At 52.6% G+C, this 21,128-nt stretch overlaps 1 protein-coding gene across 1 annotated transcript in view; it reads right to left on the bottom strand.

Moving 5' to 3' along the window:
• Positions 1-21,128, bottom strand: part of ADAMTS14 (ADAM metallopeptidase with thrombospondin type 1 motif, 14) — an 86,100-nt gene that overhangs the window by 19,578 nt on the left and 45,394 nt on the right. The window contains exons 4-11 of the mRNA XM_011991069.1: positions 13,912-13,995; positions 13,039-13,195; positions 10,936-11,041; positions 9,278-9,421; positions 8,002-8,134; positions 6,503-6,616; positions 4,308-4,456; positions 2,183-2,358 (exon numbers count right to left, since the gene is read on the bottom strand). Coding sequence (XP_011846459.1) covers positions 2,183-2,358; positions 4,308-4,456; positions 6,503-6,616; positions 8,002-8,134; positions 9,278-9,421; positions 10,936-11,041; positions 13,039-13,195; positions 13,912-13,995 — 1,063 coding nt within the window. The remainder of the gene's footprint in view (positions 1-2,182; positions 2,359-4,307; positions 4,457-6,502; positions 6,617-8,001; positions 8,135-9,277; positions 9,422-10,935; positions 11,042-13,038; positions 13,196-13,911; positions 13,996-21,128) is intronic.

The following is a 21,128-nucleotide window of genomic DNA, read 5'->3' as shown; positions in this document are numbered from 1 at the left end:
GATCAGTGCGTGGTCCAGCCAGAAAGCTCCGGGGCCAGCTCTGGGCAGTTGGGGGAGCACTGAGTGTGGTGCTGGGGCTGAAAATCCCTGCTGTGTCACTTATCAGCCATGTGACCTTGGGTAAATGCTCCGACCTCTCCCAGCCTTTGTTCCCTATTTTTATTATCCCTAATCAGTAAAATGTCACATCAGCTTATTGAGAACAATCGAGTGATAAAGTAATAATAAGCCAACACTTAGTGAATGCTTACCATGTACTAGATATTTCTAAAACCTTCATATGCCCTTAAAATACAGCTTTAATGGCTTTTCATGAATTAACTCATTTAACCCTCTCAATACCTCAATGAGGTAGGTGCTAGCATTACAGAGGAGGAAACTGAGGACCAGAGAGGTTAAGGAACTTGCTCAAGTCCACACAGCCACATGGTAAGTGGTTCAGCCTGGATTGTAACCCAAGCAGTCTGACTTGAGTCCTGCTCTGACCCTTAAAAAACTTCACTGTGCACATGTATGACATGTGTCTTAACATGTTTGTAAACATTAGAAGGCTGCATGAAAGTAAGGCAGAAAAGGGGTCTGTATCTGGGTTTGCAAAATGGAGCAACAGTCAGGGAGAAAGAGAGTCCTTTCTGGTCCTAACAATTAAATGTTTCCTTCTTTATGTGGGTTATAGATGTCCTAAAAAGGAGGTTCCAGAGAACATATAAACACTTACTGTACTTCTTAGAAAAAAGGAGGTTGGAGGCTTAGCTAACTTCCTGGAATTCGTCTAACAGTCCTGGGAAAAACCCGAAGTCCAGCTGCCCCACAAGCCTCCCAGTCCCTCCTCTCCCCAATGTTGTGGTTGCTGGTTTGGTTTCTGAACATATCTGGAAGGCTTTCAAACCAAGCTTCCCTCAGCCAATTACTAAGGAACCTGCTGGGCTCTGCTCTGGTCCCTGGGCTCCCAGGACAGCTGGTGACTCCTTGTCTCCAGCAGGAAGGGCTCAAGTCTGGAGCCACAGCCTCCAAGACCACCTTGGATTTCATGCACAGGAACCAGATTCCTGGAGGGACCCGGGTCTCAGGGGGCTCCAATCCAGCATAGGCAGGATCCTGACCCAGGCAGGCAGCTCTCTGGGCAGCAACGGAAGCCAGCCAATAGTGCCAAGGGAGTGGGGAGCTCCCCAGAGTGGGAGGAATCCAAGCAGAGAGAAGACACCCCCTGCAGGGATGCTCTGAAAGAATCTGGCAACGACAGGCCTCTGAGGTCCCTTCCAACCTGAAGAGTCTGTCATTCTAGACAGAGCTGCAGAGCTGAAGGTTCCGGGGTGGAGCCCGGGCTCCGGGGAGGGACGCCCGTCCTGATGGGAGCTGTCTGGGTCAAGGGTTGTGTGATGGAGAATGAGCATCTGTCCATGCGGGACCCACAGAGAGGCTAGCAGGGGAAAGCTGGAATCAGAGGATCACTGAGGGCCCTTCCAGCCGAGGCTCTGACTTGCCACAAATCCCAACGCTTCCCTGGATGCTCTGCCGCTATGGAACCATCACTGGAAACACTCAAAAACAGACGGGAACTGGCACCACTATGGTCCCCAAATTCAGACTCTTTATATGAGTCCAGAAGTCCTGTGTATGTCCCAGGGCAGCCTAGAGAGTCAGTATGAAGATCCCACCAGATCCAACTGCCTGCCTTCCAAAATCATCTCATTGACTCTGCAGAAACCACAGCCCAGTCAGTAAAACCTAAAAACACAGCATGTAATAGGACTGAGCTCCTCAGGACACTGGTCATGCAACAGGAAGGGTGCCTGCACCTGTGTGATTCTTCTCCCTGCAGATAAGGACAGAAGACGAAAGGCAGGCAACCCTAACAGCCAACACTGCTACCGGCCATGGCAACACCTGTGTGTGAAGTGTCCCTTCCTCAAGACACTTTCCTTGCATCTGCCAGAAAACTGTCATCATAAGTACACAAATCAGGGATGGCCTTGATGGGGATGATGACCCCAGAAGTATGCCAAGAACAGGCCTACACAAGGGTATATGGCGAGCCTGCTGACTGCAGTCTCACTTTTGGTACCCCCACTGTCCCTCCACCTTCATTGGTGGGTGCGGGGGTGGGAGGCCCTGCCTGGGCACACACAGCCCCCGCAGATGCCCAAGGACATGGGGTGGGAGGGGGGTGGGGCCCGCTTACCGTCGGCAGGCTCATAGGGCACCCAGCTGTGCTTGGCGTTCTGGTGCACGTAGTAGGAATTGCGCTTGGCACACTGCTGCGCCCGGAAGTCCTCGTAGGGCCCAGGGCACTCCTCGCTGTTGCAGACCTGGTACTCGAACATGGGCCCTAAGCACGGGCGGCCTCCATAGGCTGGGCTGGGACAGGCACAGAGAAATGGGTGACCTTGCTGGCTGGGAAGGCTGGGGAGGGCCAGGCTTCCCATATGGCCACCAGGAGCAGCTCAGCCATTCACAATAGCATGACAAGGTCCCTCCACTGACATAAACCAGAGAATGGCTCCCAGGGTGGGGGCTACGGAACTCAGCCTTCCAGGTCTCTCTTCCTCCCTGCTTTACCCTTCCGACATACACCACCTATTCCATGGTGAGTGTGATGGACAGACGTACAGACTGACACAGGGACTGACTAACCCTCTCCAGCTGGGCTGGAAGAGAAATCCGTCTTATTCGCCTTTGTGGGTGCCTTCAACTGTTTTGCAGGCCCTGGCATAGAGCAGGCCCCCATAAACAACTCGGCCACTCCCATTTGCATCCACTTCCACTTAACATCATCATAAACTAAGGAGTGGTAAAAGAAACTTGGATTTGGAATCAGATGAGCTGGCTTCCAAGTCCTGACCGTGCAACCTTGGCCAGGCCACTTAGCCTTGCTGTGGCTTAATTTCCCCTTGAAAACAGGGGGAAAATAATAATCCCTCTTATTTTACATACCTCCTGGTGTGTCTGTGAAGAATAGTAAGAAAAGGTATTTTATAATCATCTATGCTCTCTTCTCCATTAAGTCAAGAGGATTGGGTAAGACTTGATACAAAGTGTCCAAGTGCTGGGGTTAACAGTACCCTACTCATAGACATGTGGGAGAACTGCACAGATTTTTGTACCTAAGTGCTTAGCATCCCACCTAGCACAAAATGCTTGACATACTATAATAATGATTATTATAACAGCAGCTGTCTTCTATTAAGCATTTAATTGTGTGAGCATGATGCTGAGAGCACACATATTATTTCATTTAAGCCTCATAAAATAAAAATAGTTATTACAGAGGAGCTCAATAAATGGTAGCTTTGATACCAGTTATACTGAGGGATAATTGTCGGTCACGCCTGCAAGGTGATTTACTATAACCACAGTCTTTGTATTTCCGAAAGAGGAAAGTTACAAGGCAGTCCATTTTGGTTCATGTGTGTAGAAGGTCAATACGGCCGTCTATATTAACTATATGGCTATATCATCTAAAACAAAGAAACGGCTGCTTCAATAGGCAGTGAGTTTCCCATCCCTAGAGATAAATAACAGAGTATGAATGACCACTCCTGAGGACATCAGAGCCACTGTGACCCTACAATGCTGCGATTCCACAGTCTTCATCATACCTCTCAGTGCTGTGAGGGGTCAGGCCAAGCCTCGTCGTTGTGGGGGTTTGGAATCCCTGCATTCCAAGAGCCAACCGACCCATGCAGCCGGCCTTGGCCAGTCCCCATCTCTCGTGGTGCTGTTCTAAAAAGGCTGCTTCAGCTTGGAGATGGAGATGGAGAACTAGGGCTCAGATGTCCCAGAACCATGGTGTAGGGGAGAAGATCCCCACAGAGGGGATGAGAAGGGAGAATGGACATCTCCCCCAGAATGCTAAAACTCAGGAGTGGGGAGGAGAGGAAGGACCTTTGATGTTAGAAAGAGGTAAGTTAAGAAAAATTAAAGGATGATTTTCTCCATGTGGTAGAAAACAAAGTTAGAGAATTGATTCTTCCAACAAAGAGCTTAGATCAGTGTTTCTCAAAGTTTAGCCAGAGGATCGGGGTCATCAGAGGACTTGTTACATACATGAAGAAGTAGGGCCACCCAGACTCTGGGGAATCTTCTGCACATGAGCTTGAGAACCACTGGTTCAGACAAACGCACAGAAGGCAGACCTGAGAGTCCTTAGTGGATGCAGGTAGGAGTGATCTGCCTCTATCAGCAATTTTGTGTCCTCATGCACTAGCATACACAACCACCCACAGGGACCCTTCTCTCCTGCACTGTCTCCCCAGTGCCTTCCCCTTCAAGCCCCTGCCCTCCCCACCCTTGCCAAGCACACTCACGGAGGGTTGTTGCAGCTCCGGCTGCGGGATCGCACCCCGCCCCCACATGACCGCGAACATGACCCAAACTTGGTCCAGGAGCTCCAGCCTCCATCCTGGCCGTATGTCTGCTCCGGTGACTTCCAGATGCAGTGACCTTTGAAGCACCACTGGGGCAGAGCAGAGCGCATGAGATCACCCTGGGCTGCTGCTGCTGCTGAGCCCACCCAGGGAGCCAGAAAAAGGGATAGCAAGAGCATGAGCCTGGGTTTAGGCAGAATCCCACCCTAGCACGAGCTGAGCAGCCTTAGACAAAGGGCTTGCCTTTCTGAGCCTGTTCCTCAACAGGACAACGTGGGTAACTGTACCTGCTCATAGCATCTGATGAGGTCATACCTGGTATACAAAGCCCTCCAGAAATGGCAGATCTTATGATGAACAATAACAAATGTGCAATTATTTGCACTCCCGGGAGTAATAAAAGGCTGATAGGAGAGAGATGACACGATCTTCCCACACTAGCTAGAGTTGATCTTGGCTCTGTATCTCAAAATTACCTTCCAGGGATCACAAGATGTGCTTCTGGGAGGCAGGCCAGCCATGTGGGGAGGTCTGTGCATGCAGCGGAAGGAGGGTATGCGTGAAGGATTCCTGGGTTTGAATCCCAGCTCAGCAATACTAGCTATGTGTGGCTACTTTAGCTTGCTGAGCCTCAGTTTACCCACCTGTTAAGTGGGACTGTTCTAATATCTCTACAGGCCTTAGCACAGGGCCAGGAAATAGAGGAGGGCCCAACTAGAGGCAACTCCCTTCCCTTTTCCTGTAGGGTAGCACGAAAAAAATGCGCACAAAGCTCTCTGGGCAAAGTTCGTCTCCCGAGAGATGAACTCGGTGGTTCTCAAGCTTGGAATCACCTGGGGGAGATTTTACAACTTCAGATGCCTGATCTTCACCCCAGACCAACTGAGTCAGAATCACTAGGGGTAGGAACTTTTGGAGGCACTATAATGAGGTGTAATTTACATACTATAGAATTCACTCATTTCAAGTGTGCAATGCAATGACCTTTCATAAATTCACAAAGTTGCCCGGTCGTCACCACAATCCAATTTGAGAATATTCTTATCACTCCAAAAATATCCTCTGTGCCCATCAGCAGTTACTCTTTGTTCTATGGGAGGGGTTTTAAAGCTCCCAGGATGATTCCAATATGCAGCCCAGACTGAGAACCACTGATGAACTGTCCTGTGAAACTGTAGCTGGGGAGGGTCTGGAACTTTGAAAACACCTGGGAAAACTTGAGAAGTGGAAAGACCTGGAACAGCTATAACCCCTCAAGGACCCGCCAGGCCAGGGGAAGCTCCATCCACCTGTGATAAGACAAGCCCCAGGGCCGCTCAGCAGGACAGGTGTGAATAGGGGGAGCCTGGCTAGGGCAGGAGGCAGGGGGCAGGATGGTGGGGTGGCCCCAGGGCTGGGCTCCTGCTGATGATGGGGAACCACCTCTCCTGTACTTGGCTTCTTCCCCCCTCCCTCACTTGCCTTAACATGAGTCAGTAACCTCAGAACAACTCTGAGGTTGTCAGGTGTTGGCGAGTCAGAAAACTTCAATGAATGGCCCAAGGTCACCACAGTGATCAACGGCAGGGCCGGCAGCAGAGCAGAGCTGGGTTTCAGACCCAGCCACGGGGTCCCCCGGGCAAATGAAGTCCTGGCACCCACACATGCATGAGGGAGCAAACACAGGACACTCATGAAGGTTGGTGTGGGGAGAACACGTGTGTCTCATGCTCAGCGACAGCATGGGGGTGGGTGAGTAGGCAGGACACACAGAGACTTCCCTGCATCCCTTCTGTTCTAATCACTCCCTGTGGAACCCCAACAAGTTCCTTAATTAACCTGCCTGGACCTCATTCTTCTCATTTGTAAAATGGAAGTAAGCCTTCCTGTCAGATGGGCTAGGAGATCATGCTACCCTCAGCCAATTACAGAGGCAAAGGACAGTGGGCTGGGAGAGAAGAAAGGGTATGAGTTTATGGGAAGACGCCACGTGTATGTACCCACACACTGGGCTCACTACTGTCCTTTAGCATCACCCCCAACTCATATAAGCACTTGGAGGGAGGGGTCAGGGTTCCCCCTGGGATCTGCCCCATGCCAGTGATGGATGCCCTGCACCCCAGGAAGGCCACTCCTGCTGCACACCCCACAGGTACCTTGCCGGGTGCACACTCCGTCCCATCAAGCGGGGGCCCCTTCTTGGTCTTGCAGAAGTACGGGTTGTCAGGGTGGCTGCACCACAGCTGCTTGCAGGGCTCAAAGGTCCTGAACTGCATGGCAAGGGAATGGGGTCACCAGGCTGGACTGGCTCATTGTCCAAGGAGCAAAGGGCAGTGATGGAGAGAAAAGAGGGTGTGATGGGTGCAGGCACCCCTGGCACTGCAGGGGAGGCAGCCAGAGCCCCTCACCTGCTTCAGATTCAACTCTACCCCAAGTGCCAGCAGCCTCCAGGGACCCCTCCTTCCCCCAGGGCACTGAGAAAGAGCCCAGCCATGGCCCATGCTCTCGCCGTTCTCTCTCCAAGGCCTCCCTCCCCCGCTTTACAGAGGCCATTTGTCACTGAGCTGGGACTAGGGTGTGAGGCTCTGGGGAGGTCTAGGTTCACAGTGCCTCTGCCCTGAGCCCTGTGCACATGAGGAGAATTGAGGGAACTGCTGCTTTTCAACCCAGACCCCCCAGTACTCCGACGAGGCTGGGACTCCACCTCCCTGTAACTTGGACACCCAGCCGTGCCAGAGGTTGATGACTTTATGTTTCAGATTGTCCAGAAAAGCCATAGTTTCCTTCATATTCCCTCTTATCATCTCCTGCCAGCCAGACAAGCATCCTATAAGTACAGCATTTGGGCCCTGAAATCCCATGTCCTGGTCCTCTGCCCACAACTCAGGCGCTTTGTCACACCACGTGTCCCAGACAGTGGGGAAGCTGTCCACACATGGTTGGGGGCGCTCCCCATTCCGAGGAGGTGAAAAGAGGGCTGCATTCCCCAGATGGGTAGTATGAAACACTCAGGTCCCCAAGGCCTGCCCCCTTCAGAAAGCCCCCTACCCCTGAGATGGCCCATTCTCTGACAGCTCAGCCTGGGCTCTGGGTGGCAGCTGTTGGGTTCTCTCCTGGGGCACTCTAGCTGATCTCAGGCTCAGTGCTCTCCCCCTGCCCCATCCTGCAGGGTAGGGACAAAGTTATGCTCCCTTGTATCTATGTCCTCAGGCACAGGCAGCAGAGGTGTGGAACTGACGCTCTGGAGAGAGGTGGTGTGCAGGTGCAGCAGGTGGGGAGTTAGACTGAAAGACCTGGCACATCGCCTGAGGATGTGGGACCTGCTGCACCACCAGGCCAGAAGCCCAACACCTTGTCTGAAATCTGGGCTTCCTTGCAGGGAATGAGCCCAGCCAGGATCCCATCAGGTGCCCACCCTGTCTGCTCTGCTGTTTCCATCTTTCCCAGGGCTAATGCATTCCCAAGCCACTGCGCCCACCTGCCCCCACAGGTGTTCACTCTGCATCCCTGCATGGTGCCTGGCACTGTGTCTGTGGGCCCATCACCAGGCCCACTGGCCAGCTGGGCAGAAGGTGCTTTATGAATGATCAGCCTGGGCCACAGAAGGACACTGCCCTGGCCCCCACTGCCTGGCAGAGGCCAGACGGCTACTTACTGCCAAGCAGGTCTGGTATCCACTGCCAAAGTCAAAGCGGCACTGCTCATCCATTGAGTAGTTGATCCCAGGCAGCTCTGGGGGCTGGGGCCAGGCAGGATCAAAGGGGTCATCGAGGAGGCAGTCATAGGAGCTGCCAGTGGAAACAAGGAGGGTGAGCCAGGCTGACAGCGGGAAGTCCCAGGCTTTCCCTTCCCAGGGGCTGGGGTTTTCATGAGCAAGGCCTGCAGGAATCTGCACCCGCTATCCCGTGCCCAGCGCTGTCTCTTCCAGGGAGGATGGGCTGCCCTGAGCAGCCCCCTCACTCAGGACCTCACTCCCACCAGTGACGATGTCTGGAAGGGCTCCATTTGCAGCCAAAGGCAAGGGTACCCAGACTGGGATTAGATACTCAGCTCGCAGCTGGATTAGGAGGTCATTTTGCCCACCGTAGAGGGACATGTTATGGCCAAGACTAATAGTTGATTCATGGACAATTTGAGGACTCACTCTGTACTGAAAGGAGAAAAACCAGCCTACCGTGCAGGATGGACCCTGGGCGAGCTGCCCTGGCCAGCTCCTGCATGGGGCTAGTGACCACATTTCTGCCTCCACCTGCCCCCATCTAAATCCACTTGGTCTCCCATTCTCAGGCCTCGAGGTCCTGAGTCTAACACTTGTTCTGTACCTGAACATCCTTAAAGACCCAGGAGCTGACCAGCCAGACCAGAATTGGGAGTGTGCTGCTGGGGCTAAGGATGGGAGTGGGGAGAGGAGGAGCTCCCTCCTCAGCATGCCCATTTCCTTGGGGCCTGGGGGAAAGTCACAGTAGCACTGTTCATCCATTGAGAAGTCGATCCCGGGCAGTCGATCCTGGGCTGGAACCAGGTGGGCTCAAAGGGGTCGTTAGGAGCCACTGGGTTTAGAGCCCCAGCCTCAGCCCAGTGGCTCATAACCTTCAGCATGCATAAGTATCACCTGCAATGCTTGATAAATCCTGATTCCTAGACCCAACCCCAGCAGAATCTAACTTACCATCTTCCATGAGCCAGGGGGTCTGCATTTTTAATAAGAATTCTATGTAAGTGGTCACCTGAACACATTCCGAAACACTAGGCTAACCCACCTGCGATGCTAATGGGGTATGTTTTAGGCCAGGTTTGGCAGAGAGGCGAGATGAGTCACGGAAGAGTCATGCCGGGGGAGACTTAGGGAAACCAGCCAGCTGTGTGATGTCTGCTCAGAGTGGCAGATCGCATGCTCCCCTATCCCAGCTCTGAGGGCAGGAATAACCTACGGGAGGTAGCGGCTGAGCTCCAGCTTGCTGCAGCGGGACCAATGGAAGCGGTGGAAGGCAGCCTGCACCAGGGGCGCCATGATGCTGCCCAAGCTGGTCTCATCTGCGCAGCCATTCCCCTGACCATCATGCTCCATGCCGAGCCTGGAATGGGGAAGACAGAGGAGTCCTGATACATCCCAGGGGCTCTGCCCCAGGCAGGCAGGCAGGCAGATCAGCAGCAGGAGACCCTGTCCTGAGCTCAGATTGCTCTTCCTGGCCTCAGTTTCCCAACCATGCAGTGGGGAGGACCAACCCTCTCTCCAAGGCTGCTCCCACTGGGATTGGGCTCATCCTGCCCTCCAAGCCTTCGCTCCTGCTGTTCACCACTCCCAGACACCCACCCCTTCCATGAGTTCCACCTATGTTCTTACAGCTTCCAAGGCCAGATCAAGCCCCACCTGGCCACTGGTCCTAGCTGTCTCACCTGTGGGCTCACGTCCACAGCAGGAGCCATCTATCCCACCATTAAAAACTCACAGTCATTCGCTGGCTTCCCACCGAGAGCCTTTGAGTGCAAAGACCAGGTTTCATTCAACTCAACTCAACCTCATTTCTTGAGCCCCTGTAGGTGCCTGCATCTTGAGCCTCTTCAAGACGCTGCAAGGCTGGGCACAGAGCTTTGCACATGGTAGGCACCTACTATAATAACAGTTTACATTTAAAAGTTTGCTCTTCACAATTAGTCATTAATGCCAAATCCCAAGAATTCTAAGTTCTTAAACATTCCCAGATGGCTGCATCTGGCTTTGACTGCTAGGTAGATATGCAGGCCTATAAGCTTGACCTTGTGTCTCCACAAGGAGGGGCTCAGCGGTTCCCCTGGTGTCAGCCCCATGTTGCAGGTGTGGAGAGGAGGTCTCACCTGCCTGGAGGAGCAAAGCTGGGATAAAATCTGACAGGGCTGATGGTGTCCCTTGGTTCTGCCATTGTGATACGGCGTGACCTACTGAACAGTAGCTCATTTGTGTCCACCCAGCATGTAGCCTCTTGAGGGCTTCTGTGTCCTGGCCTCTACTGCAGCCTCATTCCTAGAATGGGGCCTGGTGCATGGTAGGTGCTCAAGAAATACTGAATGAATCAACACACTCTAAACAAAACCCAAAGCCCTAAGATCAGGCAAGCCAGCCTCTGCCTGGCCCACCGCCTAAGCTCTAAGTGCACCTGTTTACAATGGGCTCAGGCCAGCACTCCAGTGAGTGCTGAGTATCAGGGTGGGCTGGATGGAGTCTTAGAAAGGCCTCAAATGTGGACGTGATGGAAGGAAGCCAGAGATCAAGACCACCCAGAGAGAGCAGCCCTCTGCATGTGATAGGGACACTGCCACTGACCCACCCAAAGGCAGGGCCACATCTGGTCCCCTATGGCCCTGGGATTTGGAGACTGGGCCCAAGGCAGGCCCAGATTGCTACCCACGCCCCTTGGCTCCTCCCAACTCAGATTAGCGCCTCCCTCTACTGGCAACTGCAGGAGGCCATGCCTCAGTGGCAGGCCAGCTCCCCTGACACCCCCCAGGACACAGGACCAGGCCGAGCTGGGCAAAGTCTCCCACAGCCACAGAACTCCCTGGAGCTCATGGCACAGCTGCCAGTCCCGCCCACCCTGCTGCTGCCACTTACACGTGGCCGGTCTCATGAGCTATCACGAAGGCCGAGGAGAAGCCATCCTCATGGTTGAGGGCACAGCTCCTCAGGGGGTGACACATGCCAGTGACGGGTGCATACCCTGCCGAAGAGAGAAAGAAAAGGTGGAGAGCGAGGTGGAGGGCAGGTGAGGCAGGACATGCTGAGGTCTGTGCCCAGCCCAGCCCTTTGGTCAGTGCTTGGAGCAGGGACATTCCTGGAGGAAGAAGGATGCTCACAAAGTCCCACCTGCAGCCGAACAAACCCGGGCCAAGCCACCCTCACATCCTAGGGCTTGATGGCTTCCCTCTCGGCCTGCGGCTTCCCGGGGTTTATCAGCACCCCTCTAAACCAGAGAACACCTGGGCCTGCAAACACACTACTTCCACAATGCCTCCCTCCAGTCCCACAGTCAATCAGCAAACAAGCTCGAAACGCTTTCTGTGCAGGAGTAGGGGGTAGCGTTATGTTAGGTACCACGGGGAAAACAGGGGACTCAGATCCGAGCCTACCCCTGACCCTGCAATACCCCCTACCCACCCATCGCCACAGCTAAAGAGCTGTGGTTTAGCAGGGAGATCATGCGACGAGGCATGGGCTGGAAGGGCTAGAATTCAAGGAGCAAGACAGGCTGCAGCAGGGAGCTGGAGGAAGGGAAAAGGGAATGGTTTGGAAGGAGTTGAGGGGGACCAGGAACGGCTGATGGAGGGCAGTGAGGGACAGCTGAGACAACTCTTCGGAGGTGGGGAGGACACCGGCCAAGGTGCAGGCAGGCCACACAGGAATCATGGCAGTGCAGGGGGGCCGGCACTGGCTAAGCACTACCATGCACGAAGCCTGTGTCCTAGGGGCCTGCAAGGTGGGGATAATGACAAAGGGCATGTCCCTGCCTAGGCCTGCAGTCCCCCCTCCATGTTAGAGGGGCTGAAATGTTCTTTTATTTGACATGGTTTGGGGAGTATAACAAGAGGCTGAGTGGGAAGGAGGTTTCTGGGGCCTCTGTTGTCCTGGAAAGCTGAGATTTGCTCTACATGCGATATAAGTACATGCTCTGTGTGTATATACATGTGTGTGCATGTCTGTGTCCATGTGAGTGCCTGTGCATATGTGTACATGTGTCTTTGTGTCTCTACATGTATGCAGTGTCTCTGTGTGTCTGTGTGTCATGTGTTTGTATATCTGTACATGTACACACTGGCTTATATCTATTTGCATGTATGCATGTGTCTGTGTGTACATGGGCCTGTACATGTGTGTGGATGTCTGTAAGTGTGTGTGCGTGTGTGTGTGTGGTGTGTAAAAACCACATTTGGGGCTTCAGTCATTCAGACAAGAAATCTTTTGGGTAGGCAGGGCTGACCAACTAATTTCTAGCATTAAAGCAGAAAAAAATAGAAAGCCTTCAACATGGAAACTGGAGATCCAGTCTGAGTCTCAGATCTGCCTCCTGTCTGCTAAACCACATGGGCAAGTCGCTTCACCACCCCATGGCTCAGTTTCCTCATATGGGTATCAAAGCTGCATGTTTGCAGAGTACTTACAGTTGTCAATACTCTGTCACACACATGTCATGCACCCCCAGGGCCTTTAGCAGCCCTGGAATGGGGGGAGGCAAATATTGTTATGTTCCCCATTCCACAATTGGGAGGACCCAGGGAGATGAAGAGATCTTGGACCACTGGACTAGCAAGGTGTGGAGCTGGAGGCAGAGCACAGACTTCCCGTTCTGCAGCCTACACAAGCCCCATCCTAGGTGTCCCACAGTCTGCAATGAGGACAGAAGGACACAGTGTAGGGAGAAGCATCTTGAAGCCTATGGAGGGTCTTCCAGCAGCCAGGCTCTGGGACATTAAGCACAGGACCCAGGACCTGACCACTCACAGCTGCCTGCAGCCTCCACCAAAATATCGGGGACCAGAGTAGGGACCCCTGTACTTCCCATAGTCTCCAATAAACCATTGCAAAGCTCACCCCCAACTGTCCAGGTCCTGTCCCTTCAAACCTCTATGTGGTGGACCCCAGGGACAGCTCATCTGCCTCCAGGCCCAGCCTCTGTCTGCCCTGCAAGCTGCACACACCTGGCCATGGCAAATACAGTACCTTGCATACCTGAGGGCCCAAAGTCCTGCCGGGTGAGGAAGACAACATGGTCATGGTGCTCAGCGTGGCCGGGGTCCTGGCGCTGCTGGGAGTGTGCCCAGCGACACACCTGCTCCAGGCTGCGTGAGGGGTTCCCGCGCTCGATCAGGCTCAGGGACTGCAGGGGCCGGGAGAGCACCAACAGCCACATGGAGGGTCAGGGCCCTGGACACAGCAGGCCTCTCTCCTCCCACTTACACATGGGAATGCTAAGGCCCAGAGGACTGCAGGACCCACCCCAAGATCACCAGCTGTCCCCACTCAGCTGCTACCGGCACACAGCCCTGCCTGCTTTCGGGGACGTTCACGTGCCATGGTTCAAGAACCATGCTGAGATGCATTTCTGCTGGGAACTTCACACACACAATTTCCAATCCCCTCAACTAACCTGCAAGGCGGCTGCTGTTCTGAGCATTTCCTCTATACTTTGAGTTCATTGTTTTATTTAATCTTCACAATAGCTCTTACAGGAAAGTTTGGTTGCTACCCCCATTTAATAATAAGTGACTGGTGGTCTAAGATTGCAGAGCGCAGGGCACCAGGGCTCAACTAGAACATGACTTGTCTCGATGGCCACCCCACTGTAAGCCCCAATTTCCCCAAGAAGAGGGATCTCCCGGTGATAAAGGTGTGGAATTATCAGTTTCTCAGATTGTAGGAAGCCATCAATCACTGCTTACCACCTCCAAAAGCTCCACCCCTGAAGCCACAATTCTAATAGCCTCAGGTTCTGATTCTGGAGACAAAGTTTCCTGGATGCTTGTCCCTCCAGCCCACACTATCGCTGGTCCAACACTCTGGCTCCACAACCCTTCTGCTGACAAGGTAGTTTACCTGTCGGTAGCCAACCATGATCAAGCGGACGAGGGCAATATTTATATGAACCCCCAGCGACTCATCGTGGTAAATCTCATCTACCTGCAAGAAGAAAATACAGTTTAAGGGAAGGAAACATTCATCACAGGCCTACTGCGTGCCAGGTACTGGGGCAGGTGCCTAACATACGGTATCCCCACCATGACCTTATCAGGCAAGATACCTATCCCTACTTTACAGATAAAGAAACTCAGGCTGAGGGGGCAAAATGACCTGCCCAAGGACATGCTGCTAACAAGCTGCAGAACTGGGATTTACATCCCGGACCATGCAATCCCAACCCTGAGCTCTTTCCACAAAGCCACAGTGTAGAGGGCCTGGTCTCAAACTCAGCAACTCTGACCAAGACTCATCTTTCCACGTCTGGAGAGCCTCTTCCAGACACGTCACCTGGCTCAGGGAACCCCAGGCCACTCGCCCTAATATCCCTGTGTACCTTTCCAGTTGCCACTGGCATAATATCTGCCCTACAGTGCCCTGGCCCTGGGGAGGCAGCAGTGGACACTCCTCCAGGAGACATACTCCAGGGCCTTGGAGCAGCAGCAGCACCTGGGAGCTTGTGAGAAATGCAGAGCCTTGAGCCCCACCCCAGGCCTCCTGAATAAGGATCTGCAATTGAACAAGATCCCCAGCTGACTGGCAGGCACAGGCAAGTTTGAGGAGCACTGCTCTAGACAATTCCTTTCTCTCACAGGCCCGGGACTGTGGGGCAGTGTCCTGCACAGCTCATCAAAGACTCCAGCCCTTCGCACTCCTCCGCCAGGAAGCTCCTGAACAGTGTCCATGAGGTGGACTCTCGGCCTCTGCTTGTCCACCCCCAAGGACAGGGAGCTCACCCGAGTGGTCCCATTGGATACTCCAGCTTTTTTGTTTTAAATAACCTTGTTTATGAATACAAAACACCTTACTAGAAATAAAAGTTGAAAACTACAAAAAAAGAAGAAAATGAAATCACCAACACTACTATTAGCCAGATATATAATAACCACAGTTAACCTGTATCCTGCCACGTGTGTACATGCATGCATCTTATTTTACAAAATTGGAATCATACTGAATATACTGTTTCTATGTTGCTTGTTTCATAGAACATTATTCAATACATTTAAAAGCTTAATCTCGACTGGGCATAGGCGCAGTGGCTCATGACTGTAATCCTAGTGCTTTAGGAGGCCAAGGTAGGAGGATCACTTGAGGCCAAGACTTTGAAACCAGCCTGGACAACATAGCGAGACCCTGTCTCTACAAAAAAATGCCACTGCCGCCGTCAGGGATGCGATGCCACCAGCCCAGTCAGGGATGCAATGCCGCCGGCGCGGTCAGGGATGCGATGCCGGCAGAAGTGGAACCCAGCCTCTGCCTCCTGCCCATATGGCTTCCTAGGAGCTGGACCAGAGCTCCTTGCATAGTCTTGCTCTCACTACTTCCATCTCCCCATGCCCTTCAGCCATCAATTCCTTTCCATTCACAAGCAAAGTGATCAACCTACAACCCACAAAGCAACCAATGTCTACCAAATGGAGAAGAGGAATAGCACTTCCAACCATACAGGCGTGAGAGTCCCATGGCAGGGGGTGAGCCAGGAGGGGATCAGGAGACGTACGCTTTGTGGGCAAACTGTGGGCAGCAGAAGCTGCATGCATCACCGATCCCCAGTCCCAAGCCACTTTCCGCAGTGCCCAGAACTGGCAGCTGCCCCAGTTCATGAATGGACGGACTTCACAGCAGCCAGCGTCAGGCTTCTGCCACAGGCCTTCCTGGCACCCATATCTGGATCCAATTCAGTAGCAAGACCAAAGACCAGCAGCCGCTATGGGAAAGCAGCTCCCCGCCAACACCCCACCACAAGGAACAATGCCAATGCCCATCACAAGAAATGACGACAGTCCAGCGAGCAGCAGGGCTTCCTTCCCAACCTCTTCCCCTCCCCAGTGGGAGTGAAGTGCTCCCATGCATAGAGACAATGTCCTCCTCAATCCACACACCCTAGACTTATCCTAGGAGGGACTTCAGGGTGGAGTGGGGGGCACTCAATCAGTCACACACACACATAGGCTCCCTGGTGGAATTCTAAACTAAGGAGTCTTTGCTGATTGCTGAGATGATCATGGATCTGCAGTAGGGTGACCCTTAAGTAATCCTTACTTCCCAGCCCCTCCAACACTGGATCACGGCCTTCCTTCTGTGCTGGGGTGGGTCTGTGTCGCAGACCTCCCTGAGTGCACTATAAGCAGACTAAGGACAGGATCACAGGCAATGCATGCTCTGCACAGCCCCATCTGTGCCCCACGCATACATATGTAAACCCATCGGTTATCCCGGGAGCAGGAGAGGAAAGGAGTCACTGGGACATTCAGCGGGGGCATCTGCTGGGCCTCTGGGCATCTGGAAATGCCCAGGGCTGCTGCCTTCCTCCACGTGTCTCTCCTGTAGGGCAGACCATGTGAATTGCTGCCAGAATCCTTCCATATTACTCATTTCTGTACCTCACTCAACAGGCCAAATCCACTCATCAAAGCCTCCAATGACCCTTGCTCCAATAGCTGCCATTTCCAGCTTAGGACATTGAGCGGGACTGGGCAGGGGGCTGCTGCCTCTCTGAGCAGGAGATAGAATCACAGCTCAACTGTCCAACACTGGCAGAAGGTGGGGTGAGGGCCCCTGATGCCACCTCCCACTCCCTGGTAACTGGCCTAGATGCAAATGCTATGTAAACAGAAAGGGACAGCCTATCTGGAGATACCACTAAGAAGCAACTTGAAATCAAGGGCTTCAGGTGCCTGGTGTTCTGAGGTCTGCAGCACAAGCCCCCCACCCCCACCACCCGGCTCCAGGATCTAGAGAAAAGGGAAACAGTGTCTGGGCAGGAGGGCTCAGGGAAGTCTCAGTGGAGGAGCTGGAATGATCCCTGGACCAAGAAGGCTGTGGGCCCTTAAAAGGAGAGGGGCAAAGGCTTGCAGCAGGGGAGAGGAAGGCAAGAGCCACATGAAGCCACCAAGAGAACTCCAGGGTCACTGGCAACCAAGATAACTAAAGTCAACTGCTTTGGTCTGAATGTTGGTGTTGCCCCAAAATTCGTATGTTGACATCCAACTCCCAAGGGAATGGTATTGGAAGACAGGGCATTAGGGGGTAATTAAGTCATGAAGGCAGAGCCCTCCTGAATGGGATTAGTGTCCTTATAAAAGAAGCCCCTGAGAGACCCCTTCACTCCTTCTACCATGTGAGGACACAGTGAGAAGGCACCATCTATGAACCAGAAAGTGGGTGGGCTCTCACCAGTCACCAAATCTGCTGGTGTCCTGATCTTGGACTTCCCAGCCTCCAGAACTATGAGAAATAAATTTCTATTGTTTCTATGCTACTCACTTAGGATATTTCGTTACAGCAGCCCAAACAGGCTAAGCCATCCCCCTCCATCTGACAGGGAATTTCTTCCCAGCCAGCGCTCACATGTGCCCAGTAGCGGGGAGCTTTTCATCATTGGAAAGTTCCCTGGGGCAGGAGCCCTGTTCAGCCTTCCCACCCACGTCCTCTGCTGGCCTTCAGTCTCCTGCTGGAAGTTTCACTGAGCGTGTCTGCTCCCTTCCTGGGGACAGACAGTGATCTCAGTCTCTTATGGACTTCCCTCGAAGTACACCTCTGTCAAAGAAAATAGAGATCACTTACCAAATGGAAAACCTGAATTAGCACCATCTAAGCACCAAGATAAAGAAACCATCAATCTAGAATCCTGAACTCACAAAACCATCTTTTAAGGACCACGGTGAAATGAAGACATTATCAGATAAACAAACACTGTTACACAGACACCACTAAAGGAATGTCAGGGAAGACGGAAAATGATCCCAAAAAGGAAGCCTAAAGCACAAGGAGAAGTGAAGAGTTTTGAGGCTGTGATAGAAAAGGAGCTCGGCAATGAGAAACAGTTGGATCTTTTCTTATACTAAATAAGGATGATAAAAATAAACTGCTTTTATTTTATTCCCTTTCTCCCCCATTAAAAAAAGGTGGAGTTAGCCCTTCCATTCCAAGTCCCCTGTTCCAGTCCTCTGGGGCCCTGGTATGCTCATCTGCACACACCCCTGCCATCCCCAGCCCTTGAGTAGGGACCTCAGCGTCTTTGATTTGGCTCAAGCTGCCTGAGGCTTTGCACGGGCCAAGGAGGTGGCTGGACAAGGCTGCCGTGTCTGGTAGAACTGCAGAGACCATGTGACACATAGCACCACAGCCAGGACCCCAGCTGCTCTGGAACACGCACAGGCGGCTCGCTGACAGCCTCCAGCCTGGCTGTGCACCCAGGGCCTGGCCCTGTCTGCCTTGGCTCTCCATGGCTGCCTCCCAAATGCCAGAGGTGAGGCCAGGGAGCTAGCTCAGGGGAGATCACAGATCGCTTCCCATGGTTGGGCATGAGGCAGGATGGCTATGAGGCACACCCACAGGGCAGAACAGAGCAGTGGGTCCAGCTTCTCTGCTTCTCACTTCTGCGCCAAGTCCAAAGTCACCTCTGCCAGGACCCCTGCATTAGGATTCAGTACCACATATTGACCTGAGATAACCACTGGGTATGTACCAGAAAAGCAAGCAAAGGTCAGGACTCTCTCTGGCCAAGGGGAGAAAAAGCAGCATAAGAGAAGATGGTAGAGGGTACTGGGATCAGAGGGAGGGAGGCACCTCTACTCCCCAAGCACCTACTGTGTGCCAGGCACTGTGCCGAGGGCTTGGCATACAACCTCACAACCACCTTATGGAGAGAGGAATTATTCCCGTCTCATAGGCAAGACATCCAAGGTTCAGAGAGGGTAAGTAACTTGCCCAAGGCCACGCAGCTAGAAGTGAGAATGCCAAGAGTTGAACTCAGATCTTTGTGACTCTCAGGCCCCCTTCCTTAGCCACTACATTCAGCTGCTGTCCAGAACCAGTTTCTGTGGCAGGGTGGCTGGGGTGGGCTTTCTCTGGCCCAGGAGAGAGAATGAGGAGAGTTTACAACTCAAGAAGGCTGTAAAAGGTCCACCCACCGCTTGGCAGCCAGGCTCAGGCAGGTCTTAAACAGGGAGAGGTGGAGGCCAGTGCTGAAAAAGACCCTGGGGGTATTAAGCCCACCCGCGCTCAAACAGAAGCGGAACGGAGTGGTCTCATCGCCACTAATGGCTGGCACAGCCCACAAGCACCTCCCCACATCACTTTACTGAATCCTCATGGCGAACGGCCTGGAATTCCTATTATTCTAAAAATAAACTTTATTTTAAAATAACTTTAGATTCAGCTACAAGTTGCAAAGATAGTACAGAAACTCCCCACACCCAATTTATTCCAAATGTTAACATCTTCCATTACTATGGTATGTTTGTCACTGTTAATGAACCAATATTGACATACTGTTATTAACTAAAGTCTACATTTTATTCAGATTTTTCTAGTTTCCCCCAAATGTCCTGGTCCCATCCAGGGTGTCACATTCCATTTAATCTTCCTGTCTCCTTATCCCCTCTGCTCTGTTTCTTCTCTGTGACAGGTTCTCCCGCCTTCTGGTTTTTGATGACTTTAAGTCTTAAGAAGCACTGAGCAGGTATTTTGTGTCCTTCAATTAGGGTATGTCTGATGGTTTTCTCATGGTTAGATGGGGGCTACAGGGGAGGAAGCCCACAGGGGTAAGGTGCATCCTCATCAGGCCATGCGAAGGATGCATGATATCAGCATGACTCATCACTGTTGCTGTTGGCCTTCATCACCCGGCTGACGAAGTGTTTGTCAGGTTTCTTCACTGAGAGTTACCCTCTGCTCCCTGATTTCCAGACTGAATTCTTTTAAAGAAAGTCACTATGTGCGGGCCACATCTAGGGAGTGGGGAGTTAAAATCCACCTCCTTGAAGACGGACATGAATAAACTGGAATTACTCTGCATGGGTGATTTGTCCCTTCTTTGTTTATTTATTCCATCATTTATGTTATCAGTATGGACTTTTATCTATTTTACACCTTGGGCTATAATTCTCTGTGATTTGTTTTGTGGCTCAAATTGTCCTAGCTTCGGTGGTTGAGAGCTCTTTGAGTTGGCTCCTGTGTCCCGTAAACACACCCCCATGGTTTGGGGATTTGGGGTTTGTGTTTTAACACTTCATTACTTTCTGGCTCTAGGAGGTGCTCCGGGGTCATCTTGCATATTCCCCGCCCTAGTCCCAGAGTCAGTCGTTTCTCCAAGGACCTCTGAGGAGAAGGGTATGCTATCCCTGTTTTCAGGGATACAGGCAGGCCCAAAGGTACACAGAAGCTTGCCTGAGGACAGCAATCATGGTCAGAGGACAAGCCCAGGCCTCAGAAAACCTGACCTTCTCATGAGCCTTCCCTGATCACTTACTGCCTCTGAACCTGGGCAGATGTGAGCACCATTGCTTGAAGACAGAGGAACGGCCACAATGACCCCTCCTGTCCCTTCTCAGTCCTCAGGAGACGACAGCAACATGGAGTCTCAGGCCCTGGACCAGCCCTTTGGCGCGCAACCCTGGCCCTTCTAACAAGGCACAAGGTGACTCTGCAGACCACGTGCTCCAGCCCCCAGCGTCCCTGAGACACATGCTACATCTCATTGAGTCCAACAGGCTCCTGTTTTTCACGTTTACAATCACTGTTGGCCAGGAGGCAGCCCAGGTGTGACTGTCACTGCCAGTGCAAGCAAGAGCCTCTGTCATTCCTGGTGGCTTCACAACCACAGCCCTCATCATTTCAGGTAACAAACCATCAGAGGCAGGAATGTGAATCCTGGGTGTTGTCTGAAAACATCCCATTGACACCTTGCAGTAAAATTGATATGGCTCCAGCATCAAATCCACAGGATGCTGTCCATAGGTTCTGTGAAAATCCAGGGATGCAGGTGGAGCCCTCAGGTGGCACCACCCCTGCTCTCGATGGCAGGCAGGACAATGCTGCATGGAAACGTCATACACTGAGAACGATGCCGGAACATGACCTGCAAGGGCACTGCTCTGAATGTGAAGAAGTTAGGGGAATTCCTCACCTGTTCATGTTGCCTTATCTGTGTGTATACAAGAGTAACATATGATAGGCCAGGCACGGTGGCTCACGCCTTTAATCCCAGCACTTTGAGAGGCCGAGGCAGGTGGATCACGAGGTCAGGAGATTGAGACCATCCTGGCTAACACGGTGAAACCCCGTCT

This window comes from Mandrillus leucophaeus, unplaced genomic scaffold (assembly GCF_000951045.1).
Source record: "Mandrillus leucophaeus isolate KB7577 unplaced genomic scaffold, Mleu.le_1.0 Scaffold39, whole genome shotgun sequence".
Classification (NCBI taxonomy): Eukaryota; Metazoa; Chordata; class Mammalia; order Primates; family Cercopithecidae; genus Mandrillus; species Mandrillus leucophaeus.
The sequence above is the reverse complement of the archived record's forward strand: the minus strand, read 5'-3'. Positions and strand labels throughout refer to the sequence as shown.